This window comes from Doryrhamphus excisus, linkage group LG18 (genome assembly GCF_037039965.1).
Source record: "Doryrhamphus excisus strain RoL-2023G ecotype Guam linkage group LG18, RoL_Dexc_Guam_v1.1, whole genome shotgun sequence".
NCBI classification, from domain to species: Eukaryota; Metazoa; Chordata; class Actinopteri; order Syngnathiformes; family Syngnathidae; genus Doryrhamphus; species Doryrhamphus excisus.
Genome location: NC_136374.1, coordinates 17498824 through 17525667, shown reverse-complemented (window position 1 = coordinate 17525667; position 26844 = coordinate 17498824). Strand labels below are relative to the sequence as shown.

The 26844-nt window shown below is 43.9% G+C and overlaps 1 protein-coding gene and 1 non-coding gene across 5 annotated transcripts; one reads left to right on the top strand and one right to left on the bottom strand.

The window, feature by feature from the left end:
- LOC131106332 (tensin-2-like) lies at positions 1-25364 on the top strand. Of its 4 annotated transcripts, XM_058055277.2 has the most exons (27): positions 1-256; positions 6759-6864; positions 6935-6972; positions 14660-14692; positions 14767-14816; positions 14888-15071; positions 15243-15293; positions 15373-15495; positions 15577-15641; positions 15734-15817; positions 16869-16981; positions 17078-17138; positions 17227-17302; positions 17460-17589; positions 18120-18185; positions 18259-18369; positions 18474-19772; positions 19837-19960; positions 21501-22210; positions 22296-22427; positions 22565-22657; positions 22737-22814; positions 22878-22955; positions 23086-23254; positions 23320-23388; positions 24303-24332; positions 24471-25364. In XM_058055277.2, exons 1-27 carry the CDS (start codon positions 140-142, stop codon positions 24613-24615), a joined length of 4335 nt encoding a protein of 1444 aa, XP_057911260.2. In that variant the 5' UTR covers positions 1-139; the 3' UTR covers positions 24616-25364. The 4 variants fall into 4 exon arrangements, with proteins under 4 accessions (XP_057911260.2, XP_057911262.2, XP_057911263.2 ...); XM_058055279.2 differs by lacking the exon at positions 24303-24332; XM_058055280.2 differs by lacking the exons at positions 1-256; positions 6759-6864; positions 6935-6972 and adding an exon at positions 9215-9319.
- Positions 25365-26188: 824 nt separating this feature from the next.
- trnaq-uug (transfer RNA glutamine (anticodon UUG)) lies at positions 26189-26260 on the bottom strand. Its single transcript has one exon. It is a non-coding gene; the product is annotated as a tRNA-Gln (tRNA).
- Positions 26261-26844: the final 584 nt, after the last annotated feature.

The window sequence follows — 26844 nt, the reverse complement described above, 5'->3', positions numbered from 1 at the left end:
AGTTGTAAGAGGAGAAGAATGACGAGACGTGAGGAGGTCCGGTCATGTCGGACATCAGACCTGAAGCTTTGACAGGAAGACTTCAAGTGTGAAAAATTCCGATAACAGAATTGATGATAGAGAGACGAATGCTGGAAACATGGGGTGCATTCACAGCCTGGCCACCAGAAGGATTAAGGACCATGAGAATGACGCTGGAGGGATCGCCCTCGTCACAGACCCTGAGGTGCTCCCCGAGATCCTGCAGCTCGCTGAGGTGAGTGGAGCGACAGTGTTGTAGCTCGTCTATACTATATATCTTTATGTATGTGTTTTAACATCTGGAGGTTGTGTATTACTGCGTGTACTTCAAAGTGTTACAATGACACCCAGACATAAGGACTTATTTAGAGTATGGAAACTAAGTGATAAGTGAATTCCTTATTGATAGATTAATATTTTTGTAATTGGAGCTTAAAAAAACTTTTTACAAGCTTCTAAATAGGTTTTGTAAACTAAGTATTAGAGCCCTCTGGACATGAAATAGCACCCCTAGTCACATTTACACTCGGATTACCCAATATAGCAGACATAATAACTAAATAAACAGTTTAAACTGATGCCCGTGTTTTGCTCGAAAAGTTTTCCCATGGGTGGAAGAGACAGGAAGTGATGTCCTGAGGTTCAGAGTTGAGTTTCAGCTTGCCGTGGGTTATTTATTCGCGATTTTCATCATGCTTGTCGTGAGATTATTCAACCTTGCAGTAAAAGCTTGTTGTTCCTTGGATAGGTTCTAGTCCGGTGTGTGTCTCATGGAACATTACGGTACCATTACTGGCACCTAGTGTCTCGTGTGGAATACTACATATCTTCAGTGTCTTTGAATGCATCACATTTACTCCTATTTGAGCTCATTTAGCATATTTTGGGAATAAATAATATCCCATCCATCTGTTTTCTGTACCGCTTATCCTCACGAGGGTCGCGGGCATGCTGGAGCCTATCCCAGCTGTCTTCGGGCAAGACTGGTCGCCAGCCAATCACAGGGCACATATAGACAAACAACCATTCACAAACAGAATTATTTCATATATTGACTTCATATATATTTTTGGAAGGTCGCACGGTGGACTAGCGGTTAGCATGTTGGCCACACAGTCAGGAGATCGGGAAGATCTGGGTTCGGGGCATCTGATCTCCACATTTCTGCCACATTCCAAAGACATGAAGGTTAGGTTGGCTGGCTGGCTGGTGGGCTGGGATAGGCTCCAGCATTCCCACAGCCCAAGTGAGCATCAGCGGCATACAAGGAATGATTTATGGTCATTTAAAAATAGCGTTGCAAATCCTTTGATGTTAAACTTAATTACTCTAATTAACTAATTACTCTAATATTTCAAACATTTTATGGACAGTAGATTCTGTTGGAGCCGCAAAGAGCCTTAACGGGTGTCCCGATACCTTTGAGCATATAATCTATATTTCACTGCTGATGATAGAGACGACTGACTAGTGATGCCGGTTCTAACCCCAAGTCCCGTGGGCCCATGTGTGAGGAGGAAGTGGTGTAGGTTACCATGCAGGGTTCGACCCGTCGTCCGTCTGTCTGGTGGCTTTACTTTGGAATGACACACACATATGCTACAAACGGAAGCCTCTGGTGAAGTTTTACGAAGCCTATAATAAAACAAAGTGTGTGTCGGTTTTGCATCAGGGGTCAAACAGCCGAGTGTGTGTGTGTGTGTGTGTGTGTGTGTGTGTGTGTTCTCCCCGTGACATGCTGTGTATGAAATGGGGCTTTTTAAAAATCACGAATGACCACTGAGTGTGTTTGAACACGTGCATGATGGATGACGGACATGTGGATATTACCGAGATCACATGCACAATCAAATTCCTTCGGCCTGCTTTTGCGTGGATGTGAGTGTGAGTTCCTTTGTGTGTGTGTGTGTGTGTGTGTGTCTGACGCTGCCAAATTATGATAGCATAGTCTCTGCAGAATGGGTGGACTCGGCAGTCTTTAATTGCATACTTATGTATAGCCCCCCCCCCCATGTTCACGCTCGCTCACGTGCACACAAACAAACATTCCCGCACCTATTTTCAGAATTTTTGTTGCTCTTTAGAGGTGACTGGCCTTCCTCGTGTTGTTATAAATACCCTGCTGGAACTGGAGAATACTCCTGGCTTGCCACCTGCTCCCGTCCCTTATGGGGTGTGTGTGTGTGTGCGTGCGTGTGTGTGTGTGTGTGTGTGCGGCTCCTGCATGTCATCACTAGTAAGGTGTCGCGTTAAAAAAAAACCCATACAGGCAAATGTATCTAAGATGGAGTGGGTGTGTCCCTCTACTCAAGTATTCATTTACAGTGTGTGTGTGTATGTGGCCCATCGGTGTATTTTTAGGACCCTCAGCACCGGCAGTATGGAGGCCCCCTGTTTGAACTACTTCGTTTCTTTGTTGTTATTCTTTATAGCCGATTTCAGCACTTTCCGATACTCCAAAATCGACCCCCGGTGGGCAAACTTTTTGACTCGCGGGCCTCATTGATTCAACAAAATTGACGGGGGGCCAGACTATATATTTTACACATATAATTTATAACAGTTTACCTGGAATTCTTGTATCTGTAATTGTCATGCAACCTGCTATGTGTGCTTGTGTCCCTTTTTTAGGAGCACTTTGTAAACAGCAGACCACATCATATAACCAAATTGATTTAAAAAAAAAATGCCATGATGCCAGGTTGCATGTTAAATTACAATGAAATACTTGGGAAAGAACAGGCGGGGCCGTATTTAAACACTTGGTGGACCAGGTGTGGCCCCCGGGCCATAGTTTGCCCACCCCTGATGTAATGCATTCAGACGCTGTGTATGGTAAACGGTACGTAGTCTTCTACACCGGTCACAAGGTGCGGTAATGTTTGGTGACACACAAGCACCAGACATGTTCCCATAGCGGTTTTGAACGATCAGGCAGATTAATCCCGAATAAAAACACGGGCTGCTGGTACGTCCGGAAAAAAACAACTCCTGCTGAAACTCGACTCTGAATCCGACCAATCCGTCCATTTGTAGCGACACACAAGTCTTTGTTTTATTATGTTTAATAAAGGTGACTATATAAGATGATTTTATATATCTTGATGTGGCTAAACAACAGGTTTTTGATCCTCTAACTATGAAAATATTCCATTTGAACAAGATATACCAGACAAGTGGCCGACTTTGAATGGTTTTTCCTCAGCATGGGGGCGTACAAATGTGGTACAGACTTGCCCTGAAGAGCCCCGCCCCCTACCATGTCTGGTATCATTAGCAGGACAGCAAGTCGTGACAGAAAACGCCAATCATCATTCTATACTCTTTAGAGGTAGTTAACCTGATTCATTGTAAATCCTGACAAGGTGTGTAAGACAAATGGATTTATTTTCATCATTTTGCGTGGGGCAGGGCAAATATTGGCCTTCACCACTGAGCATCAAATTTCTTATGGTGGGAACCCAAGTGATATTTGTTGGCTGTATTTACTGTATGTACTATATTAGGCTGGCTGTCAATCATTGCAGTCATAATACATACTGCATGTACTGTAATGCTAAATACAACATTCATTCATTTTCTACCGATTATCCTCACGAGGGGCGCTGGAGCCTATCCCAGCTGTCTTTGGGCGAGAGGCGGGGTCCACCCTGGACTGGTCGCCAGCCAATCACAGGGCACATATAGACAAACAACCATTCACACTCACATTCAATTGGAGTGGCCAATTAACCTAGCATGTTTTTGGAATGTGGGAGGAAACCGGAGTACCCGGAGAAAACCCACACATGCACAGGGAGAACATGCAAACTCCACACAGAGATGGCCGAGGGTGGAATTGAACCCTGGTCTCCTAGCTGTGAGGTCTGCGCGCTAACCACTAGACCGCCGTGCCGCCTGCTAAATACAACAAAATATCCATAATGTCAATTCCGTGGTAATGCTGAGAGATGCGACTGTGAGAAAGCTAAAAGAATACAACGCAGCATTACATCTCGTATGGCTTTGAACACAACAGTGGTCGTGGCTCCGCATGCTTGGAGAATGACATACTGTAGACCGGGGCTGCAGGAATCCAAAAGGGTGGGGTCCTTTCTAGTCTTCCTAGTCAATATAAGACTGTTGCTGCTGATGGTCATGGGATGCCCTGAGACCCAAACAACATCATGGCTGAAAACTGCAGCAAAATGTAGCACAGGTCACCTCTGCTGCTCAGTTTTCCTGCCGTTGTTCCGCCCTGACACTAAACTGTACAATATTTCATGGTTGTACAACAGTCTGTGATTTATTTTACTTCCATTTTCCACAACCAAACTACGTAAAGAACAAGCCCACTACTAGTATTCAGTATTTAGAAGGTGTGGAGCAAAATATTAACGTTGAACTGCACTGTGAGAATGTGACCACTAGGCGGCACCCTTATCATGAAATCTGCTGCTCTATCCTGACAGTAATTAAGTATGCGTCATATCATCCTGTAATATGACTGGAATAATATGCATAATAGTCAGCCTTCAATCAGCAAGCGAGGTCATGTTTTTTTAAACAATACTGAACATATATACAGTGGAGCATGCGGTTGTGGGTTCCAATCTCAGCATGATGTCCCTGTGCTTGTGTGGGTTCCCCCCCCCACCCCCCAAACACTCCAGCCTCCCTCCCATATTTGTACTGTAGGTGATTTGTCCTGTGACCAGTCCAGGATGTACCCCGCCTAAAACGTCCCGCCTTGGCAGGTGCCGAAAACTTGAATCTTTGGCATTGCTGCTCCGACATGGACATTTCAAAGAGGATCAGTTGGAAATTGTGCTTTTTTTTTGAGGGTCTCTGAAAACAAGGATGCACTCTCCGCTGGAAGGGTTTTGGAGTTGGATGCAAAGTCCTAATAGCAGCCATCTGTTCTCGCCAGAACCATGTTCACTAAGGTCCACATGATGATGCAACCAAAAAAAGCTGAAGGTAGAGGTTGGTGCGTGATGAATGATGCATATCTACTCATAATGAATTTATACTCCATTCACAACACATTAGAGGAAGTGCTCTTTTATAATGCATAGCAATCAACCAGCTGGTTTCACCTCCACAATTCAAGCATCGGGCGTGTGTGAAACTGCAGGGTCGGTGTAGTCAAAGGTGCCTGTGTCGCTGTAAAACACCCACCGGTAAGGAACATTTTGGCAATGGAAAAAGCCCCCCCATCACCCCTAAAAGCAGCCAAATGTTTTTTTTTTCATGGCTGAGGACATGCATAGAGTCATTTTGTAAATAAACATTAAGTGTGGACAGGTTGTACACACACACACACACACACACACACACCATCCCAGTCCTGATGTTTCCAGGCACCTCCTCCTATACATCCATGGAAACACTGAATGGTTTAAAATCCTTCATTCCAGTGGCTGTAAACATCCATTCATTATGACCCCTACTACTTTAGTCTATTGGTATGGCTTTATTTAAACATGCACATAATGCAAATAATTTAATAATCTTTGAACACAATCATAGGATAAGATGCCAAAATACTTTTTTTTTGGATCAAATTAAAAAGCAACAATATGGTGTATGAGTCTTTATGACATAACGCTGGCATGACATTATCATGAGAATAATGTTGCTGTTGCTAGCCCGGCTACCCAATCATCTACTACTCAAAATACCGCTGGACCAGCCAGGACACCTCGAATGCTGTGTTTGGGATTGCCTTGATGCTAACAATAACACAACAATAATACAGAGAGTGCTTTTTGAAATGTTTATTGTCCAACCAATGGACGGTAAATTATGTTATTGTCAACATAAATTATGGACGTTATGATAATATACAATAAACAATACCATAATAATGCAATATTTTTTTGAGTGTGTCATCTTTCACTCTCTAAAGTTGTGGAATTACCGTTTGTGACAAGTATTCTCTCACAGTTTGCAATTCATGCTGTCTAACATTAGCAGCATTTCTTGAAATGCTGGCTTTTCAGTGATTAAAGAGCAGCATTTCTTTTATGATGGGTTTCTGTCAACGTGTAGTATTGTGTGCTGTTCCGTTTCTATTTGCTTTACTTTGTTTTTTTTTTATGTAGATCAAGTTTGAGTTTTTAGTTGCTACGACTTTTGAATAAATTTGGCATACTGGCTCGTTCATGTTGATGGACTCAGCTTGCTTATTATTAATACAATATTCCCACATGGAGGCTGTGCTCCTGATGAATCTCCAGTCTTATGCCGTGTGTGTATCTACCCCCCCCCCCTAGAGAAAAAACGACTTTATGATGGACGAGAGATCTCACTCTGTTCGCTGTTGTTTGTGAATCCTCTTCCTGCCCAAGGAGGAAATGAGCCACGCCTGCACATGGCAATATACGGAGGCCGGAAAAATTACTGATGAATTGAATTATTACTGAAATCCTTTTTTGTTAGCGGAGTTGTGAGACAGTTGCATCAATTCTTTGGGTGTCCAGCGTACCTGAATGCTTCTTCTCTTGAGCCCACAAGGTCATGTGGTGTTTACACAGCTGCCATGTTGGCTTTCTGTGGTACAGCCGGTCTTGGTGAAAGGAACGTTTAGCAAGCTTGTCATCGTCTGAAGGCAAATTCAGACAATAGGAAAAGAGAATTGAGCTTTTGTTGTCGTATTATGTAGAGTAGGTAAGTCTCAGTGTTGGAAACGTGGATGAAAACAAGAAAATCGGTGGTAAAATGTCTGACAATTTCCCTTCCCGTCACGTTTGCAGCAATCCAAAGCAGCGAGCCACGCCTTCACCGAGAGGAGCTTCAAGAGGAGGCGCATGTGTGATGTGTGCGAGCAGACCATAGACACCTCTGCTGCTTTCTGCAAGGGTGAGCTCATACCTTTGACATACGCTAGCCGAGTTCACCTGTTCCTTAAACGCATCGCTGTTGTTTGCAGACTGCAAGGTGGCCGTTCACAAGACGTGCGAAGCCAAGGTAGGTGGCGCTCTTTTGGGGCTTTTTGGAACAGGAAGTAGTGGAAAAAACGAGTGCACTGACCTAGATGTCTGTTAAAGAGAAGGCCCCCCCCCCTTGAACCGCTAGGTTGCAATGAGTAATTAATTGCGGTAACGTAGAGTGGTGACGTCTACTGGAGGTACTTTTAAACACAATGTATATGTAAAATATGTACCATCTATAAGGTGATGCAACCCGGAAGCGGGGCACTACTTCCAGGATGTCATCTGCTGGATTTCCACTAGCAAGTTCTTGTGATGTTCCCTAATAGGTCAACCAGAAAAGCCATACATGAAGCCGCGCTGAAAGAGGCGTAATCGCCATCCGGTGTTGCGGAGGTCCACAGCGTATGGTTGATGATTAAATTAGAAAAGTGTAATCGTTGCCGGTCGGTGTGGTTGTGCTGAAGTACTTTGCTAAACCTCAGCCTGACCCCGAAGAGTCGAGTCCGGAGCTTGGGCTTTTAGCGTGGACTCTTGAGTGCAGACACCATGTGTGGCTGTCTAAGCTACGCATGGAAACGGGGACTAATGTCATGCATATACACTTATAGAGTGTATTTAGCATGTTAAAACAGTGGCCACCTCATAACCAAATGGAGCACATTCACGCCACTGCTGATGTGAAATCCTTGCCGGATTTCAAACGAGGAGAACCAAAGTGACCTACTAGTGCTCCTCTGGACGTGAGCAGCTGTTGGGCCTGAGCTGCCCTAAAAGAGGATTATTGTTTTTGTCGTAGCCGTCCTGCAGTTACCACGGAGATGGACAAATACAACTGTGGGTGGTGGTGGGGTGGGGGGGGGGGCGGAGTGGTCATCATGTGACGATGATCAACGTGAATGGAAAGTAAATATAGCAAATAACCAGAGTGCCATGGATGCTTGGGAGTGAGTGATTGGTGCGGGGGGGACACAAATAGGTGCGAGGCAGCTGGTGGGCTCGCCGTGCACGTACGTGTGCACGTGCTGTTGCTTTCTGGGAACGTCAATCTGATAGCAGGGGGACCAAAGGAAATGCTTGCTAACCAAAATGAGTGGTTACAGTTAAGGTGTTTACAGTAAACGCTTTCATTATTTGCCATTTATTTACCGAAGACATCGTCTTTATTGGATGTGGTCGATAATCGGCGAGAAGCGATATTCACACCAACTTTATTTTTATAAATATAATAATGATTTGGGGTGCTTGATAAAGCAGTTCCTCTGGTAGTTGCTAGTGAGTGGCCAACTTGTCTTTTTTCCCATCCAAGATGTTTACAGTAATCCCTTGTTTATCGCGGTTAATTGCTTCCAGACCCGACTGTGCGTGTGCACGTGCGTGTGCACGTGTCAAGTGTGTGTATGTGCATGCCAGTGTGCTGTGTAATTGAGGTGGAGAGATTGAACGTACTAGCATACTTTGACACACAGTACACACGTCTGCAGATACATGCTATGTGTACGCAGCACTTGCATATACCTCATTGTCTCCCGTACCTTCATGTATTCATGGTGGTGGTCTACTGTATATATGTAATATTTAGAGAGTAATCAGATACTCTTTTTCAAAAAAGTAACTACTGACAACTCTAGGCTAGTGTAGACTTCTGCAATACATGCAGTAGAACTACTCCGCAGTTATGTATTGTTATGTATATTATTGATGGTTTGTGTAATGGTGGTGTGAAAGCAGCGGTGCTAAGGGGGGATTGGGTCACTTCCTGTTAGTACCCACTGAAGTCCCAGGTACAAAATGCACTCCTTGCCTTTGCATTTTTGGGACATCCACATTGGGCGTGACGTTACGTTTTCACTGTGGTGACCGATGTTTTGTCAAGCGATTTATCAATATGCGTGTTTGCATATATAATATAATAATATCATAATATAATATAACATAATATCTCTTTCTGGGAACATCAACCTGTTGTTTTGTTGTTTTTAGGTTTTCAAGTGTTTATGAAAGAAGTGTCCATTTTGCTGCCTGCTCCTGTTTAGCATATTCCTTCACTGGGGAGGCCACTGGGCATGCCGTCTCTGCCCAGTACGTGCTTGTGGTGTACTGGTTTGTGTGTCAGGGAGAAAGTCCTTTCACACGGTAGACAGGGCGGCTTTACCGCCAGTGTGTGTACCCTACGCCACAAGGAAAAAAAGAAAAGAGGCTATGTGGCGACTGACTGCTGCTGGCGGGATGTGTCGTCGTGTGAGAGAGGGGGGGGGGGGGGGGGGATGTGCGTGAGGGCGAAAGTGAGTTGTACGGGAGCGAGGGAGGCAGGCTTTGGGTCCTCAGTGTACAGACGGGACTGCTCGGAGGCGGAGGAAAAGACTGAGGCTGCTTGTTGAGAGGTAAATAAAAGAAAAACACTCTACATGTACTACATGTACTACATGTACTACATGTACTCTCTTGTCTACTAAATCTACCTCTTATGTTGCCATCAACTTTAAAGCCTTTTTTCAATGTCTGTTTAATTCCATAATTGCATATTCTTACCACAATAGCTGCTAGATACTCCAAAATACGCAGAAATACTGACCTAAAAATACTCTTTTGGATTTTTAATCTGATTTTAATGACACTTGCCTCTTCTACATTGACGTATAAAGAATGTAAATGTTGCGTGTCTCACATCCGGATGACACAAGGGGACAAAACTCCACCCACTGAACAACATGTGATGGATGCGAATGTCGTAGCGATGTACAGATGCTTCCGATGTCTGCTCCCACGCAGCAGCTGTTTGCTCATTTATGAATGAAAGCTCCCCAGATGTTGTAAACAACTGTTGTTGATCAGGTTTCCTGTTTATCGGGGAAGCTGCCATTGGTAATCCACCGCAGGTGACCGGATAGACCGGATATCTCCGTCCTATCACCGGATCACGTAGTCACTAGGACGGGAATGGATTTTGCTGATGAACGTCTGTGTTGCCAGATTAGCACGTTGACGCGTCACCTCTAGCAGGTGGTATTTATGGCGGCGACTGGCAAACTAATATACCGTAACGCTAATTGACCGTACGTTCTTGGTCTTATCTAAAGTGACACCGTGTACACACACACACGGCCAACCACCTCTACTGTTTACTCGTTTCTTTCATTTCCTCTTATCAATCAACAAGCAATAACTGCGCCTTGTGCTTGCTTTCATATTTCATTCGTTCTGCACAGATTCATCATCTCAGATGGATTTAATGCGACTTTTAATCATTCAATCATTAATCACTGGTGGCCAGCCAATCCCAGGGCACATATAGACAAACAACCATTCACACTCACATTCATACCTATGGACAATTTGGAGTGGCTAATTAACCTAGCATGTTTTTGGAATGTGGGAGGAAACCGGAGTACCCGGAGAAAACCCCGCTTTAATCAGTGGTCGTATTTATACCAGGGTACATAGGCAAGGCAAGTTTGTTTAGGGCACCATTCGTACTCAAGGTGACGAGTGGTAGAATCCCTTCATCCATAAAAACATAAAATCATTCTAAAATCCTTCAACAAAATTCCATAAATCATTCCGTAAAGTGTTTTCACCTTAGATTTGAACATTGCCAAAGTTGAGGATTGTTGACATCTTTTGGAAGATTGTTCCAAATTTTGGCAGCATAAAACTGAACCGTGTTTAGGCCAGACTCTGGGCACCCACCCAGATCTTCTCAGACCTGGAGATGGTTTTTGTGGCTCTAACATACGTATCAGAGACGTACTTTGACCCAAGACCATGAAAGGACTATGGATTATGTTTGAAATGTATGCTTTCACTTTTATAGTCGGGAACTGATATTTTCCTGAAACTTACCTACTATGTTCTACTGCTGATTACCAAAGGGAGTCTACTCTTTTCTGGTATATACCATCTTTATGGTATACACGCAATATTACGCTATTCCGTGGAGACAGTTGGGGAATTTATGTCAATTCCTCGTGATGTTGTCTGTCAGTCTGTTTAACAAGTGTCTTTCCATACCCATTTGATGCGTGTATTGGTACCTTTTTGTATATTTGCCTGGTATAACTTTTGGGTGTTAAGTTGCTGTGTGATGAATTTCACGTTCTTTGTAAGATGACACCATGTGTCATTGTTATACTGTTATATGTATGTATATATATATATGTACATTATGACTTCCTGCCATTTCCAGCGGCTTGACAAGCTTGTTGTGAGGTAGTTCATGATTGGCTCCTTCCAAAGAAAGAGCATCCACTTTCTCACTGACTCGCAAGCGGCACAGTTTTTAAAATAGTAGTTCTGAAGCAGATTATAATTTATATACAGATTATATAATTTATATACTCTTTATATACTCGTAGAACACAATATCCACTTAGGGTGCAGCCCCTGCCAAAACATGCTATATATATTTTAAAAAATGCTAATTATTGTGGTATTTATGATCTTCCCGTCATTGGAGACCTGAAGTATACGTCCCAGACGGCCCTTCTGCATGTTGCCGTTGTTGGTGACGTTAGAATGAGTGATTCTTATCAAAGAAGAATCTGACATGAACCTTTAAGAGTTAGACAGAGTTGTGTTCTATATTAAGGAGCCTGATCAAAATAGCTGGGTGCCATCTTTGTTCAGCTGTTGACATGTCACCTTCTGTCTGCCTCTCTCTATGATTTCCCTCCCTGGTTTGTTTATTTGATTTTCTTGCATTTTCCATGTTTTCTTGTCTTCTATTGATACCTGCAATATTGATGTGTGATGCTCCTCGTGGTGTTTACAAGGGAAGCCCAGGTAATGGCGGCCCTCCTGTCCTAAGGCTACTTTATGTTGAGGTGGAGATGAAGAGGGAGCAGACAAAACTGCAGGGGTAGGAAGTAAAGTAAAGTAAAGTAAAGTAAAGTAAAGTGAAGTAAAGTAAAGCCATTCATTGCGTCCCACTGCTTCATTCCGTCTTTGTCATGTTGATGAATGTGCATTTTTACTGTTGACTTTTAGTGGATTTATTGAGAGACGAGGAATACGGAATAAGCTCTTGCTATTTTTTGCCACTCCAGTTCCAAATAGGAAGCCTTACTCACTTCTCCCTCTGTTTGATGCCAGCTTTCACTCTTCATGGACGGCATGACCTCGCAGTTTGACGCACACTTTTCATTTAGCAGCTTTCATTTTCTCCGGAATTGGGCTGGTAAAAGTCACAACAGGGTTATAAATGAATTATTGTTAAGTCATATGTCCTTTTCTAATGGGGCAAAGTGTTTTTGTAGTAGTAGCAGAGTAATTCATTTATAAGTGAACCACCATTTTCTCTGGGGAAGATACTATAGAAAGTTGGGGTATATTTTTGGGGTAGTCAGTGTACAACTTGAATAGCATAATATAGTGTTGGCAACAACATGGTGCCGGGGATGCATGAGTGCTGCCAGCACTGGCGAGCTGTGGTTCATTAACTCATTCAGATTGACCACCCCTTCATTATCGGCCATCTTTCAAGGCACATGGAATATTGGGTTCTATGGCTACATAAACATGGAACCTATCGAAAGAAAGATTAGATTCCCGTCTTTCATCAGAAAAAACTTTTTCTGTTCTTTACTAATCAGCAGTAGAACATAGGTAAGTTTCAGGAAAATATCAGTTCCCGACTATAAGAGTGAAAACATCATTTCAAACATAATCCTTCCCATAAACAGCTTTTTGTGGAAAAAATACAGTTGAAGCATAACTATCACTTCCACTTATATGTTCTGCACGGTAGAGTGGTTAGCTCACAGGTCTCACAGCTAGGAGACCCGGGTTCAATTCCACCCTCGGCCATCTCTGGGATTGGCTGGCCACCAGTCCAGGGTGGACTCTGCCTCTCGTCCCAAGACCCCCCTGCGACCCTCGTTAGGCTACGCGGTAGAAAATGAATGAATTCATATTTTGCCTTTGTTCCAGCTCCAATATGGAATCAAGTATACCAACATAAACCAGACAAAAAGGGTTGTTTACATCAAAAATAATGTATTATAAATAAATATAACACAGTGAACTTGTTACAATTTCCACATTAGGAACTGAATTATGTGTGTACACGCATGTGGGTGTGTGCATGCGTTAAACCTTCTCCACACTACATTCAATACTCTCTCGATTATGAAAATTTATAAATACATCTAGAAAACATAAATGTGGACATGTTGACATTAGGAAAAATTCTAATAAAAAAATTAAGACGGAACGTCTCACTGTTTTTGTTCAGCTCCTGTAAATAGGAAAAAAAATGAAACATGTTGATTAATGAGGCAAGAGGTGCCACTAAACCAAACCCAAATCAGCTGGTGGCCACCTCATGGGGCCCTGAGGCTGTGCTGAAATCCTGTCACTGGCGCCTCGGTAAAGCACACGGATGATCAAGACAAACGGAACCAGATGGCGGCGGCCCCCGACGGCTCCAGCATCCAGTCTGCATGCATTAATGAAGAGCCTGCAGCTGGTGGTGCTGACAAACATGGATGCTCTCTCTGTGTTCTTCTGTGTTTACGTGTGCATCGTTTACATCGTAGGTCGAGGCCTTCCGCCTCCGGGTTAAACCCCGGTCGTCGTGTGTGTGTTGTTTTATGCGTAGTCATACACACGTGTGTGTCCTGTCCGTCTCCTACTGTTCCTTCCTGAAAACAAGCCCTTCAACCACTTAACAAGCGTATTAAACCTTTAGATCTACAGAGCACGACGTCCCCAACGGCTACATTTCCTAGTGTGGCTTTTATATCGCCTTTGTCATCTGTGTACATCTACCCCGAAAGAAAGAATCAGGTCTTATGTCAGTAGAAGAACCCCCCCCCCACCCCCCCAACTACTGTTTATTGGTATGTTTTGTCCATAAATCCATGTTGGACAAAAAACGTCAACACACGGCAACATAGCCGTGATTGGCAGGCATCCGACTTGCTAACTTGTTGCTTGACACCTGTCATCAACTGGCCGACCATCAGAGGCTCCGGCTGGAATGCCAGTCAAGCCGGTGCACGGGGTCAGAGGTCAAAAGTTGACAAGACGGAGCAAGTTCATAACCTGAATGTTTTCTTTACGTGCTGTAACTTGATGCCGGGGCCGTCGGAGAGCTTGGTGTGCTGCTTCTTGGGAATGACCGTGAGGAAGTCTGAAACCGCTTACAGCTTACGCTATTCCGTGGAGACAGTTGGGGAATTTATGTCAATTCCTCGTGATGTTGTCTGTCAGTCTGTTTAACAAGTGTCTTTCCATACCCATTTGATGCTTGTATTGGTACCTTTTTGTATATTTATATTAGTATACCTTTTGGGTGTTAAGTTGCTGTGTGATGATTTTTTTTTGTAAGATGACACCATTACATTATTATACTGTTATATGTATATTTATATATGTACATTATGACTTCCTGCCATTTCCAGCGGCTTTCTCACTGACTTGCGAGCGGCACAGTATTTAAACAATTAGTAGTAATTAGGAGTAAAGCATTTAGGGTTCAGGGTTCAACGTTTAAGACAAAAGTAGTGACTTCATACTCACCGATTTTTTTTTTCTTCATATCAATATGAGTTTATTTGCCTGGAGTGTGATCGAATCCCTCCATGTGACCATCCCCTTATCTGTGCCACAGGATCAGGATCGTTATCACTGCACTACTTCATTCCCTCGCGTGTTCCCAGTGTGCTTGTTTGTATATGCTAACATGCTTTCAGCATGAAATAACCTCGTGCATATTCTTCCAGGTGTCCCCCACCTGTGCCTCGACCCCAGCCCAGGTACAGTATGTGTCCACACGCGTTTCCTGATTTTACAGTGAAAACATCAAGCCTTATTTCTTTCCGGTTTTCAGCACAATTCCATTAAATCTGCTTCACTGAGGAAAAGAGGCTCCATGCCGAGGTGCGTTCAATGACACTCGGTTAAGTCTTTCTAACAAGCAACCTTTCAATTCAAATTGTTTTCACGTCCAGAAGTAAAAGCGAGGAGCAAATGATGGAGCACGTGATGGAGCGCCACTACGACTTCGACCTCACCTACATCACAGAGAGGATTATCTCCGTGTTCTTCATGCCCGAGCTTGAGGAGCAGCGCTACCGCCGGGATCTACAGGAAATGGCGTCCATGCTGAAATCCAAGCACCAAGACAAGTTCCTGGTGTGTCACACACACACACGCGTACTTGATACATTAACAAATCTCTCTCCTGGTAACTTACCATCCAAAACATTATGACCACTTGTACAATTATGAATATTAATATTTTGGACAATATATTTATTCATTACGTAATTCTATTATCCCTATTTTCTCATGTTTCTTTTCTAGCTTTTGAATTTATCAGAGAAGAGACATGACATCACAAGACTCAACCCAAAGGTTACTATTTATTATTAGCATATTAGCATATTAGCATATGCCCTATGTCATTTCATATACGGCTCCTTTTGCGCTGCAGGTGAAGGACTTCGGCTGGCCTGATCTTCACGCTCCGCCTTTAGACGGGATTTGCACCGTGTGTAAGGCCATGGAGACCTGGCTGAGCGCTGACCCTGATAACGTCGTGGTTCTCCACTGTAAGGTCAGAGGAACCTCAACATGGAGATGCTCATAGTGAATCATGGAAGACTATTAATATATGATATATCGTCTGCTCTGACAGGGGAACAAAGGTCAGACGGGGGTCATTGTGGCCGCCTACATGCACTACAGCAAGATATCAGCAGGGTCGTTTTGGTCGTCTTATATTCTGCATGTACTAATACTGTACTAACAATGTACTAACAATGTGTTAACGAGCCCTGGCTTTGTGTCTACAGAGTCGACCAGGCACTCACCACACTGGCAATGAGGAAGTTCTGTGAAGACAAAGTTTCGTCTTCCCTTCAGCCCTCTCAGAGCAGGTCTGCAACACACGCACTTCATTTGACATCACTCGCCTATCTCCGCCTTGGTTTACATCACTCACCTATCTCCGCCTTGGTTTACATCACTCACCTACCTCTGCCTTGGTTTACATCACTCACCTACCTCCGCCTTGGTTTACATCACTCACCTATCTCCGCCTTGGTTTACATCACTCACCTACCTCTGCCTTGGTTTACATCACTCACCTACCTCCGCCTTGGTTTACATCACTCACCTACCTCCGCCTTGGTTTACATCACTCACATACCTCCGCCTTGGTTTACATCACTCACCTACCGCCGCCTTGGTTTACATTACTCAACTACCTCTGCCTTGGTTTACATCACTCACCTACCTCCGCCTTGGTTTACATCACTCACCTACCGCCGCCTTGGTTTACATTACTCAACTACCTCCGCCTTGGTTTACATCCCTCACATACCCCTGCCTTGGTTTACATCACTCACCTACCTCCGCCTTGGTTTACATCACTCACCTACCGCCGCCTTGGTTTACATTACTCAACTACCTCCGCCTTGGTTTACATCACTCACATACCCCCGCCTTGGTTTACATCACTCACCTACCTCCACCTATTATGTTTTTTTTTTGCGGGAGAGGCACAAAGAGGTGATGATGCAACTCCACAATAAGAGGAGAGCACATTTGGTGCAGTTTTAGGATGAAAAAAACAAACTGTCCACAAGGTGGCAGAGCCTTGGAGAAGAGCTCTATGCAGAAACCAGGAAGTGAAAAAGCTTGGCGCCGTGTTGCGTTAAGGTTACACGCTGAAGGGAAATTGCGTGCACACACACAGTTCAGTTGCAAATGTGAAATCATGTAAAACAACCATTTATGTTGTGGTGTGGTTTCAATAATTTGGCTAATATTTTTTGGCTTTTTATAGCTTTGATAGCTTCTACGTATGGTTACTGTAATCACTAGATTTGATACTACATTTGTGTAGTGTTTCAGTGTACAGATGAAGTATATTCTGTATTCCATACGACACATATTGCATCAACTTTTCCTCACCTCCTCCCTCAGGTACATCTACTACTTTGGAGGTCTCCTGTCTGGGTCCATCAAAATGAATAGCAGTCCTCTCTTCCTCCACCAGATCCTTATTCCATCTCTGCCAAATTTCCAGACAGGAGGAGGTGGGTTTCATGTAAAGACGTGTATGAATGTACGTATGTAAGAATGTATGTAGGTATGATAACAGCTTGCGGCACGGTCATGTGTTGTCTTTCCAGGATACTTTCCTTTTGTGAAGATCTACCAGTCCCTCCAGCTGATCTACACTTCCTGTGTATAGTAAGTTGCCACCAGGACTCATTCAGTTTATTCCAATCAATAACTGGTTTTGTTGGTCTTATTGGTACTTATTGGTGTGCCTTCCTAGCAACCCTCAGTCCTCTCGATCAAGGAAGCTGTGCGTGACGATGGAACCAGCATTGCTATTAAAGGGGGACATCATGGTGAGAAAATGTGATCATTATTATTATTATTATTATTATTATATAAACAGTTAAAAGTGAGCGTGACCGTTTGGTGTAACATCACACAACCCAACCTCCTCCATTCCCATCTTTGTGTTTGTTCATGAAGAACATTCTTCTCATCCTCATCTTCTAGGTGAAGTGCTATCATCGCCGAAGCCAAGCACCGGAGCGAGAGGTGGTGTTCAGGATCCAGTTCCATACTTGCACCATTCATGGAGCCCAGCTCTGGTTTGGCAAGAAAGAACTAGACGTGGCCTGCTCAGGTATGAGAATGGTGGCCTAGTATTGTAGTACTGTGGTGGCTTTACTACGAATACAATCTACTACAAATACAATGTAAATGTCTTCCTGTTGTGTATGCATGGTAATGGTAATGCTAATGGTAATGGTAATGGTTTAATTTCATTTCAACATGCATCAGATTCCAATTGAGTGCATCCCATAATCAGTTCCCAGTTCCACATGTCCAAAAGGAGTAGGAAGAAGCAAAGCTTATTAAATCCTACCCCTCCATCTGGTACTTTTACAATCACTAACTGTTACATTTGTTCACTTCCTGCTTTCCTAATTTTTTATGACCATACAATGACATAATGGGTACCATAGTAACTGTCAATATAGTGATAGTAGTACGCATAGCAGTCACATGACGCCATGTTGCCTGCTAACAATGTATACGTTATATAACCACATATTTTTCTCTGATAAGATGAACAATACCTTTGATGTGAGATGCTGTTTCCTCCAGTGATATTTCCAACATGGCTTTTTACATAACCGTATCTTTTTATAGATGACAGGTTCCCTCGTGATGCTGCAGTGGAATTTATCTTCTCTAGTGGACCAGAAAAAACAAAAGGTGAATATTTTTAGTGATGGAAGTAATATGTAATAGTAATTATGGTTGTAATGTGGTGATGTCCGCTTTGAAGAGTACCAGAAGACCGACGCGTCTGTCCAAGTCCACTACAACACCTCGGATCCGGTGGTCAGATGGGATTCTTACGACAACTTCAACCTCCACCATGAAGACAGCATAGAAAGTAAGATGAGCGTATCCCGTGGAGGAACATCTCGTACATGTCTCCGATGTCGCTTGACATACATTGTGCTTGTCTGCAGTCTGATAACATCTTGTTCCCGCCAGATATTCCTCATACCAGGGGTCCTCTGGATGGAAGTCTGTATGCTCAGGTGAGGAAACGACGTGGACCCGATCAGACCTCCTCGCCCAACGGTTGCCTCACCGCCAGCCCGACGGTGAAGCCGCAACCTCTGACCAGAACACCAGAAGAGAACCACTCCGCTTCCACGTTCCACTCTGAAAGAGAGAACACGGAACGTTTGATGGCGAAGCGTGGAGAAAGTGACATCAGGCAGAAATTAGGAGGGAACGAGAAGGACGGAGAGACGGAGATCTTAGAAGATGGAGACCCGTCAGGTCTGGGAGGGCTAAGGAGAGAACACTGGTGTTGCGGTCGGGCAGGCGGGGGGCAGCAATGGGAGCGGGAGCCCCCCCCCTCTAACGGCCGCTGCTCCGGATGTTGCAGCAGCATGAAGAAACATCCCAAGAGTCAAACTCTTCCCGCCGTACCATCCAAGTCCATATCGCCTCCGCCACACATGGCGCACATGGACCTTTGCCATCGCCATAGCGTCCACCCTTTGCCGGAGTTACCATGGGAACGGCCCCCCCCACCCCTGTCTTGCCTCCACAGACCGTTCTTTCCTTATTCGCCTCCCGAACTTGCACACCCCCACAGTCACACCCTGCCCGCCTCGAGCAGACACTACACCGATGATGAACGCCGAGTCTTCCATTACGCCAGCCATGCCCCGCCCACTCACGCCTCCCCCCAATCACTCCCCCCCAGCCCGTACAGAGACATGTTCTTCGGTTCTTCAACCCCGTCCCCTGGTTGTCCCTGCCGGGACTGCTCCAGCAGGCGAGACCACCACACGGCCTCGGTCAGAGCGTTCCATCCGCTGCATCCGGAACAAGCCGCGGCGTTCCAACGAACTCGAGAGGCTCCGTGGGAGAGTCCAAATCCTTGGGAGATGCTGAGAGAGGCGGACCTTTGGCCGTGTCAATCAGCCGTTCCGCCATTTCACATCTGCCACACGTTGGATCAGGGCGCCAACCCGGAGCAGCCGCGCTTCGTCCTCGGACCTCAGCGGAGCTTTCCCGGACCCCGGTCTCTGATGGACATGCGGGACGCCGCCGCCGCCGCCGCCACCGCCGGCGGGTACCGTACGCCTCCGCTTCCACGCCACTCCTGCCCTTGTTCTCCTCAGCAGTCATCTCCTGCTGAGAGCCGCGAGAGTCGAGGTTACGCCTCCGGTTACGTCTCCGGGTCTGCATCTCCTCTACCTGCTGGGAGCCCCTCGCCTGGGAGAGGGGGACTTCCAGAGACCCCCCCGGTATCTACAGATCCTGATGTCCACGGTAAAGATCATCATAACAAAGTAAAAGTATGACATAATTCAATGTTCTACTTTGATTTCATTAGTTGCAGAGATCCACGTATGTCAGGGTTCAAAGGGTAAACCTGACCGGTCGAGCACCCAGACCCTGGACTCTGATCCTGACTACACAGTCATAAGTGGCGGCAGCCCCCCCCACACGGAAGACAGGTGAGCGCATCTTTATTCTGCTGACATTTTGCAATATGGAAATGATTCCAACGCGGGCGGTGCTTCATGGCGGTCTGCCACACGTTGGCACTTTTATCTGGACCTCATTTCATGTACTTGGATCTCAACATGAGGGCTGCAGAAAACTGTAATTCACAGACTTGAACACTAGGTGGCGCAGCCACACTCTTAATTCGTCTTTCATCCACGTTCAAAACAATATTGGAATTCATTTCAACAGCTCAGGAATTTTCCAGGATTCCACATTTTCTTGGCAAACTGCTTTTTGTTTCATATTTGTTGTGAGGAAGTCATGCCTGTTCTTGATGACTAACAGTATAACATGTATTTGAAGGGCTTATGGCAATATATTTTTCAGTTATAATAACCTTTAGGCCAAACAAATTTTCCAAAAATTACAACTTTAATTTTTGTTCTTCATAATATTAAGTAGTGTATTTTTCATTTTATATTTCAAATCTATGGTACTAAAACATAATTTGACGAGTATACTGCCACCAATTTTCTTTTTTCTCTTTAATATTTTGACAATATTGTCATAAAATTACAGCTATGTTTTCCATTCCGGCTGTTTTTTTTCTCATTATTTCAACTTTCTTTTTTGGGCAAATAGAACTTTATGCTCATAATGTTTTGACTTTATTCTTGTAACATTACAACTTTTTCCCCAACCTTAATTTCCCCCAAAAAACACAACTGTATTTGTTGTTTGTTTGTGTTTTTTTATATATTTTCCAACTTTAAGCTACTTAAATTAGGTTTTAATTTAATTTTAATTAAAATATTAATTTTTTCAATATTATATTACAGTATTTTTTTCGTAGTAAATTGCCATTTTAGAATTACAACTTTAATTTTAGTTTTTCATAATATTAAGAAAGTAGTGTATTTTTTATTTTACATTTCAAATCTATGGTACTAAAACGACATAATTTTGGGTTTTTTTTCTCATTATTTCAACTTTTTTTTTTTGACAAATAGAACTTTATGCCCATAAGGATTTGACTTTATTCTTGTAACATTGCAAGTTTTTCCCCAACCTAATTTCCCCCAAAAACACAACTATATTTGTTGTGTTTTTTGTTTTTTTCCCCAACTTTAAGCTACTTAAATTAGGTTAATTTTCTCATAATATTATATTACCATAATGAAGAGTTGTTGGATTGCAACTTTTTATTCATAATTTTTGCCTTTACTGTAAAAAATAAAATAAAATCAATAAAAATACTACTGGCTTACCTATTTTTGTATATTTTTTTTTAAGTTTTCTTAGTAAATTGTCATTTTAGAATGGCCTTCGGGCCCCACTGGACACCGCTGTACTGAATTGAGGGCGTTTTAAGGTGTTTAGTACATGATGGCATCTTGTTGGCAATAACGCATCAATTCTACGTACTCCAGCGGTTGGATTTTGATCCTAAGTCCGCTGTTGTTCCATATTCCATCCTAAACGATGACAAGATGTCGGGGGTACTCCATGTCTCGTTTATACAGATGTTTTTGTTTTCCATACCTGCAGTGTAAATGCTGCTATCCCTCAAAGTGAAGAGGCAAAGACAGAAATACAAACCACCAACTTCCACGCGTCACCTGAGCTCTCCCGGAGTCCACCGACCAATGGAAATGAAGCAAAGGTCAAAGGACATGAAGAGGGCACGACCATCATCATCACCCCCGTGGAAGACCAAGTTAGTGGATCAGATGCTCCCGGTGAAGGCCCGTTGGCGAACAGCAACCTTTCAGCTGGTACCAATCCCAGCCCTTCCCAAAATTGTCCCGTTGAGTCCATGAACCATAATTCCTCCCCATCGGCTCCTGATCCACCAGGAAGTAGACTAACGCCTGAACGAGACTCAACCGACACCAAGCCGCCGTCACCCACGCCTGACGGCTATCACACGCCGACGTTCCCCATGGCGTCTTATTACTATCCTATGCTAAGCGTCCCCCGCGTCCCGTACACCGGCTACACCGCCGTGACCATCCCGGCCATCCAGCCGCCGCTCCCGGAGAAGAAACGTCTTTCTTCAACAGCAGGACCGCCGAACGGGCACGCCTCTCTTCTCCAGGGCTCGCCCATCCCGTCACCCACGCACCATGTGACTTTGTCCCCCACCGCGGGGTCTTCGCAGTTCGGGAGCAGGGATGACGTGGACATCAGGGTCAATGCCAAGTTCGTCCAAGACAGCTCCAAGTTCTGGTACAAACCCGGCATCTCCAGAGACCAGGGTGAGTGGGGAATCAAACCCCTGACAACAACACGGCCCCCGGCCTCTCGGCCTCGCTAATCCACGTGTGTCTTCTCCGCCCGTAGCCATTGCGGTGTTGAAGGACCAGGAACCGGGAACGTTCCTCATCAGAGACAGTAACTCCTTCCAAGGCGCGTACGGGCTGGCCCTCAAGGTGGCCACGCCTCCTCCCAACGCCAACAACACGGGTAGCACAGGTACACACCCACCATGCTAGTCACGTATACTGAGTACATAAACGTGTACTTTTGGGTACAGTTTGGAAAGTTTACATATTGCTTTTACTGCTAATGTCTGATGGGGCGTGCTGAGAGTATTCCTGAACATCTCACAGCGGATGTCCAGGAACAGCTGGTGAGACACTTCCTCATCGAGACGGGACCGCGGGGGGTCAAGATCAAGGGCTGTCAGAACGAGTCCTATTTCGGTAACTTCCTTTCAAAACTTCCATCTAATTGCCGTTCTGTAAATAATGTTGGAAAAAAAAAGTCTATTTGTGCTTTTAGGGAGTTTATCCGCCCTGGTGTACCAACATTCCATGACTCCCATCTCTCTGCCCTGCGCCCTCCGCATCCCAGAACGAGGTCATTATGCCACAAATCAACAATCTAGAGGTGATGCTTTATAACACCGGGATGCCATTTTAGACCTCGTTGGCGAGCTTCACGGGACGAGGACCGTAACCAACACCAGCACGGCTGCCGACCTCCTCAAGCAGGGAGCAGGTAAGACTGACCGAGACGGAGAATCCCGTTCTGGAGGCGCTTGTTCCCGTCGCCAATGGCGGTGATGATAACAAAGCCTCATCACAAACGACACGTCCAGCGATACAAACGCGTTATCTCGTCTCCGAAGCCTGCAGCGTTCTGTACCTGAACTCCGTGGAGACGGAATCGCTAACGGGACCCGAGGCGGTTTCTAAGGCGACCAAATGCACATTGGCTCTGACGCCACGTCCGTCTGCTACGGTGGTCCATTTCAAGGTTTCGTCTCAGGGCATCACGCTAACTGATAGCAAAAGAAGGTAAAAGACGACATTCCGAATCCTGGCACGGACGCGTTTTATTACTATTTAGTGTTTTTGCATAGATTATTTTTCAGGAGGCATTACCCAATCAGCAGCGTGACTTTCAGCAGCCTTGATCCCCAAGACCAGAGGTAATACACGAAGATACACGCCTGAGCATGTACTTTTTACTTCTTACTGGGCAGAAACGTCTGGGCTTGCTGCTGACATCCTCTTGCTGCCTGACTGGAATATACTAGAATTCCCGGTGTATAAGATTCATTCATTTAGAGACAAAAATCAAATTGAATATTTGAAGTCTATGAGAACCAGGTAGCTCTTTATTTGACAGGAGGCGATGCTGAGCTATAAAAAGTCACGACAAGCCTGTCAACCCGTTGGAGGTCATTATTCTGGAAAACGGTCTGACTCACGGTGTCATCTCACAAAGAATGTTAAAATCATCACACAGCAACTTAACACACAAAAGTTACCGATGCCAGCTTAAAATGAAAAGCCGTCTTTTTTAAACGGCTTTCCAGCAAAGCATTTCATTGGACGTGGCTGTCGGGGGTGCTGTAGTCAATCATTTGCTGTCTTTGTCCACCAGAGGGAGCCCAGCTCCTTTTTCCCTGGTAGCCGTGTGCGATGAAATGCATCATGGGAAGCTTTTAAGATAGTTGGGTTTTTTTCATGTTAAATTCGTATTGGTGCATGTATATTTCTTAAACTACCTTTTGGGTGTTAAGTTGCTGTATGATGATGTTAAGACTTATATTGAGTCATAACCTGCGAGTTCACTCATAGCTCGTGATTGGCTCCTGCCAAAGAAAGAGCTACCATTTCCTCACTGAGTAGCAAGCGGCACAGTATTTAAGCGACGAGTAGTACTTCTGAAGGAAAGGAAATGTCCAACATTTACCGCACGGTTGAAAGTTTAAGAAAAAAGTAGTGTCTTATACACCAGAAATTACTGTAATTGTAATCAGATATTTGACACGTTTGATCTCCATATTGATATATTCCTGCAATTGTTCTCTGTCTCTATTTGTGTGCCGTGCTTCAGATGGACTAACTGTGATAGCACGTCCAGCAAGTAAGTGCTTGAGTTCCGGTGTCCCATTCCCGACTTTGCATGGCCATTAACGATCACGACATCGTCTGCTCATATATTTTATGCGAACGCAACAATGTATTCACAATTGTAATGAGGTTGCGTCCATTTTGGCTGCAGGATGTTCGGCTTTGTGGCCAGACGCAGCGGCGGCAGCACGGAGAATGTGTGCCACCTTTTTGCCGAGATGGACCCGGAACAACCTGCTGTGGCGATTGTCAATTTTATCAATAAAGTTATGTTGGGACCACAGCTACGCAGATGAAAAACGTTGAACTATGACATCGCGGGTGGGTATACGAGCACTGTGAGAAGGTCTTTGGTCTTCACCGACTTTCTTTTTCACATCATCACATTGGATGTCGTCATGGATTAGTCTGCTTTTGATTGTGTGGAATTTCATTACCGTCATAAAACGACATACATCATCTTACAAAGCATACAATTACATAGAAATATGTATAAATGTGTATTGGAAATGACAAAAACAAATCTTATATGACGCATTTCTGTTTTTAATGTCATAGTCTACGTTAATATTTAACAGTTGGAGGCAGAATGTCGAAGAAATGAAATGTGTGAAACGTAGAAGTAAAAAGGAAGGCCGGCCACGAACAAATAAACTCATTCAAGACGGAACATCAATACTCATCTTTTTTTGCGGCTGGAAATAAGCTGGCCTTACTTTGTAATGTTAGAATGTTTCACAATGGAAGGAAAAACACCACGTAACGCTGCTAAGGTCGTTTTTAACAGAGACGTTACATCACTTTCTCCATGCCTCAGAATGACCGCACGTTTGAAAACAACCAAGATCCTTGGGAACTAAATCAAACCAAAGACTTATTCTGTATTTTTTAAGTTTTGATTTTTTATTTATAATTTGCTTTTGTCACTTTTGTTGTTTTTTTTATATTAACCTGGACAGTATGACTTCATAATATTTGTTTGTAATAAGAAGTAATATATTTTAGGTCTCCTAAGAAGAATTGTATGAAATAAAGTGCTACATAAAAAAACACAATACTACGTGTCTCTTGTTATGACTAAATCACACATGATTGCATCTGGGGTTGAGATGTTCTAATCATCCATACTTGTACCATCATGTAATCATATAACCAGGTAATCATACTCATACTGGCATAGTACAGTACTACTGTACTGTACAGCACTGAGACAAATCATGAGCAACGATATGACCATTAAAATGCCTATTTTTGACACATGACTCATCCTCCCCAACTCTAAAACCTTCCTACTCCCTTGATGTCAATCTCGTCCCATTTCAGATCAACATTTGCAATAAAAGTGACTGTTGTCATTATTAGATTTGATTCATCTCCATAACCCTCCACTTATCGTTTAGCCCCAAATATGCCTCTTATGATTATTATAGGCATTTTAAAAGACAAAATGTACAGTTCAATATTCATAAACTTAATATTTTTGCGGTTGAAAGTCAGATGATGATGAAACTAGTGTTTCCACGGCCACAACAACGGTGTGTTCAAGGATCGCCAAACAAAGCGACAAATCTCACTGCGCATGACAACAAACAGCATCAGATAAAAATGTTAAAATGCTGGGCTTTTTATCGGTGGTACATGTATGTTGTACTTTTTGACTGCATTATCCCGTATTTATAAATGATTACCGATTCCACAGTACACAGTACAGGTAGACCGCCCCTACTCCCTGAAAAACAATAATTGACCTTAGAGGCTTGCAAAATACGTCCTGTTCCTGTATTCTATATATATTTCATATATACTTTTTTTATATAAATGAATCGTATTACAATATGCACTTGCGATTTTAAATGTATTAAAAGGACGAGGTCCCGCCGAGATTTGAACTCGGATCGCTGGATTCAAAGTCCAGAGTGCTAACCATTACACCACGGGACCGTTGCTTCCAACGGACAAATCTAACAATATTAAACTAACGTCTTGTGTTCGTCTTCCGCCTCAGCTCGACGGACTAAATGATCGACGACAACGTGTGAAGAAACGTTGCTTTTTGTCAGCTAATAACTGAGCTTCTTCTACCCCAGTCGAGTATTGCTGACGCGAGTATGTTGGTCGGTGCTTTGGAAAATGGCGTCGCACATGCTAGATGCATTTCCACAAAGAGCCCACTTATAAACAACTACGTTGCCACAACTAGCAGTACAAATATTGCCACGGAATGTGTCCACAAGAAGAGAATATCGAGTCTATTACCCAATTTATCGCGACTTCCAAGCTAGTTGTGTTCATAAGCCGTTCAAGCTGCTGAAAATAAAAGCACTCCCTTCAAAGTAAGATAGTCAGTGTTGCCAGATGGGTAATTAACCAGAAGCTTTAAATGTCTTGGAAAGAAAACTATCTCATAAATCTGATTTGACGTTGCTCACTAAAACATAACAACAGACCCTGCATACTTTGTATATTTTGTAATGCAGTTTTCACTTTGAAAAATCGAAGCGCCATTTGACAAAAGCTGCCAATGG

Coding starts and splice junctions, on each gene's coding strand:
- LOC131106332 (XM_058055277.2), top strand. CDS start 140: ATGGGGTGCATTCACAGCCTGGCCACCAGAAGGATTAAGGACCATGAG. Junction 14,817..14,887: donor AAAAGAGGCTCCATGCCGAG/GTGCGTTCAATG, acceptor TTTCACGTCCAG/AAGTAAAAGCGAGGAGCAAA. Junction 19,961..21,500: donor CCCCCCCACACGGAAGACAG/GTGAGCGCATCT, acceptor CCATACCTGCAG/TGTAAATGCTGCTATCCCTC.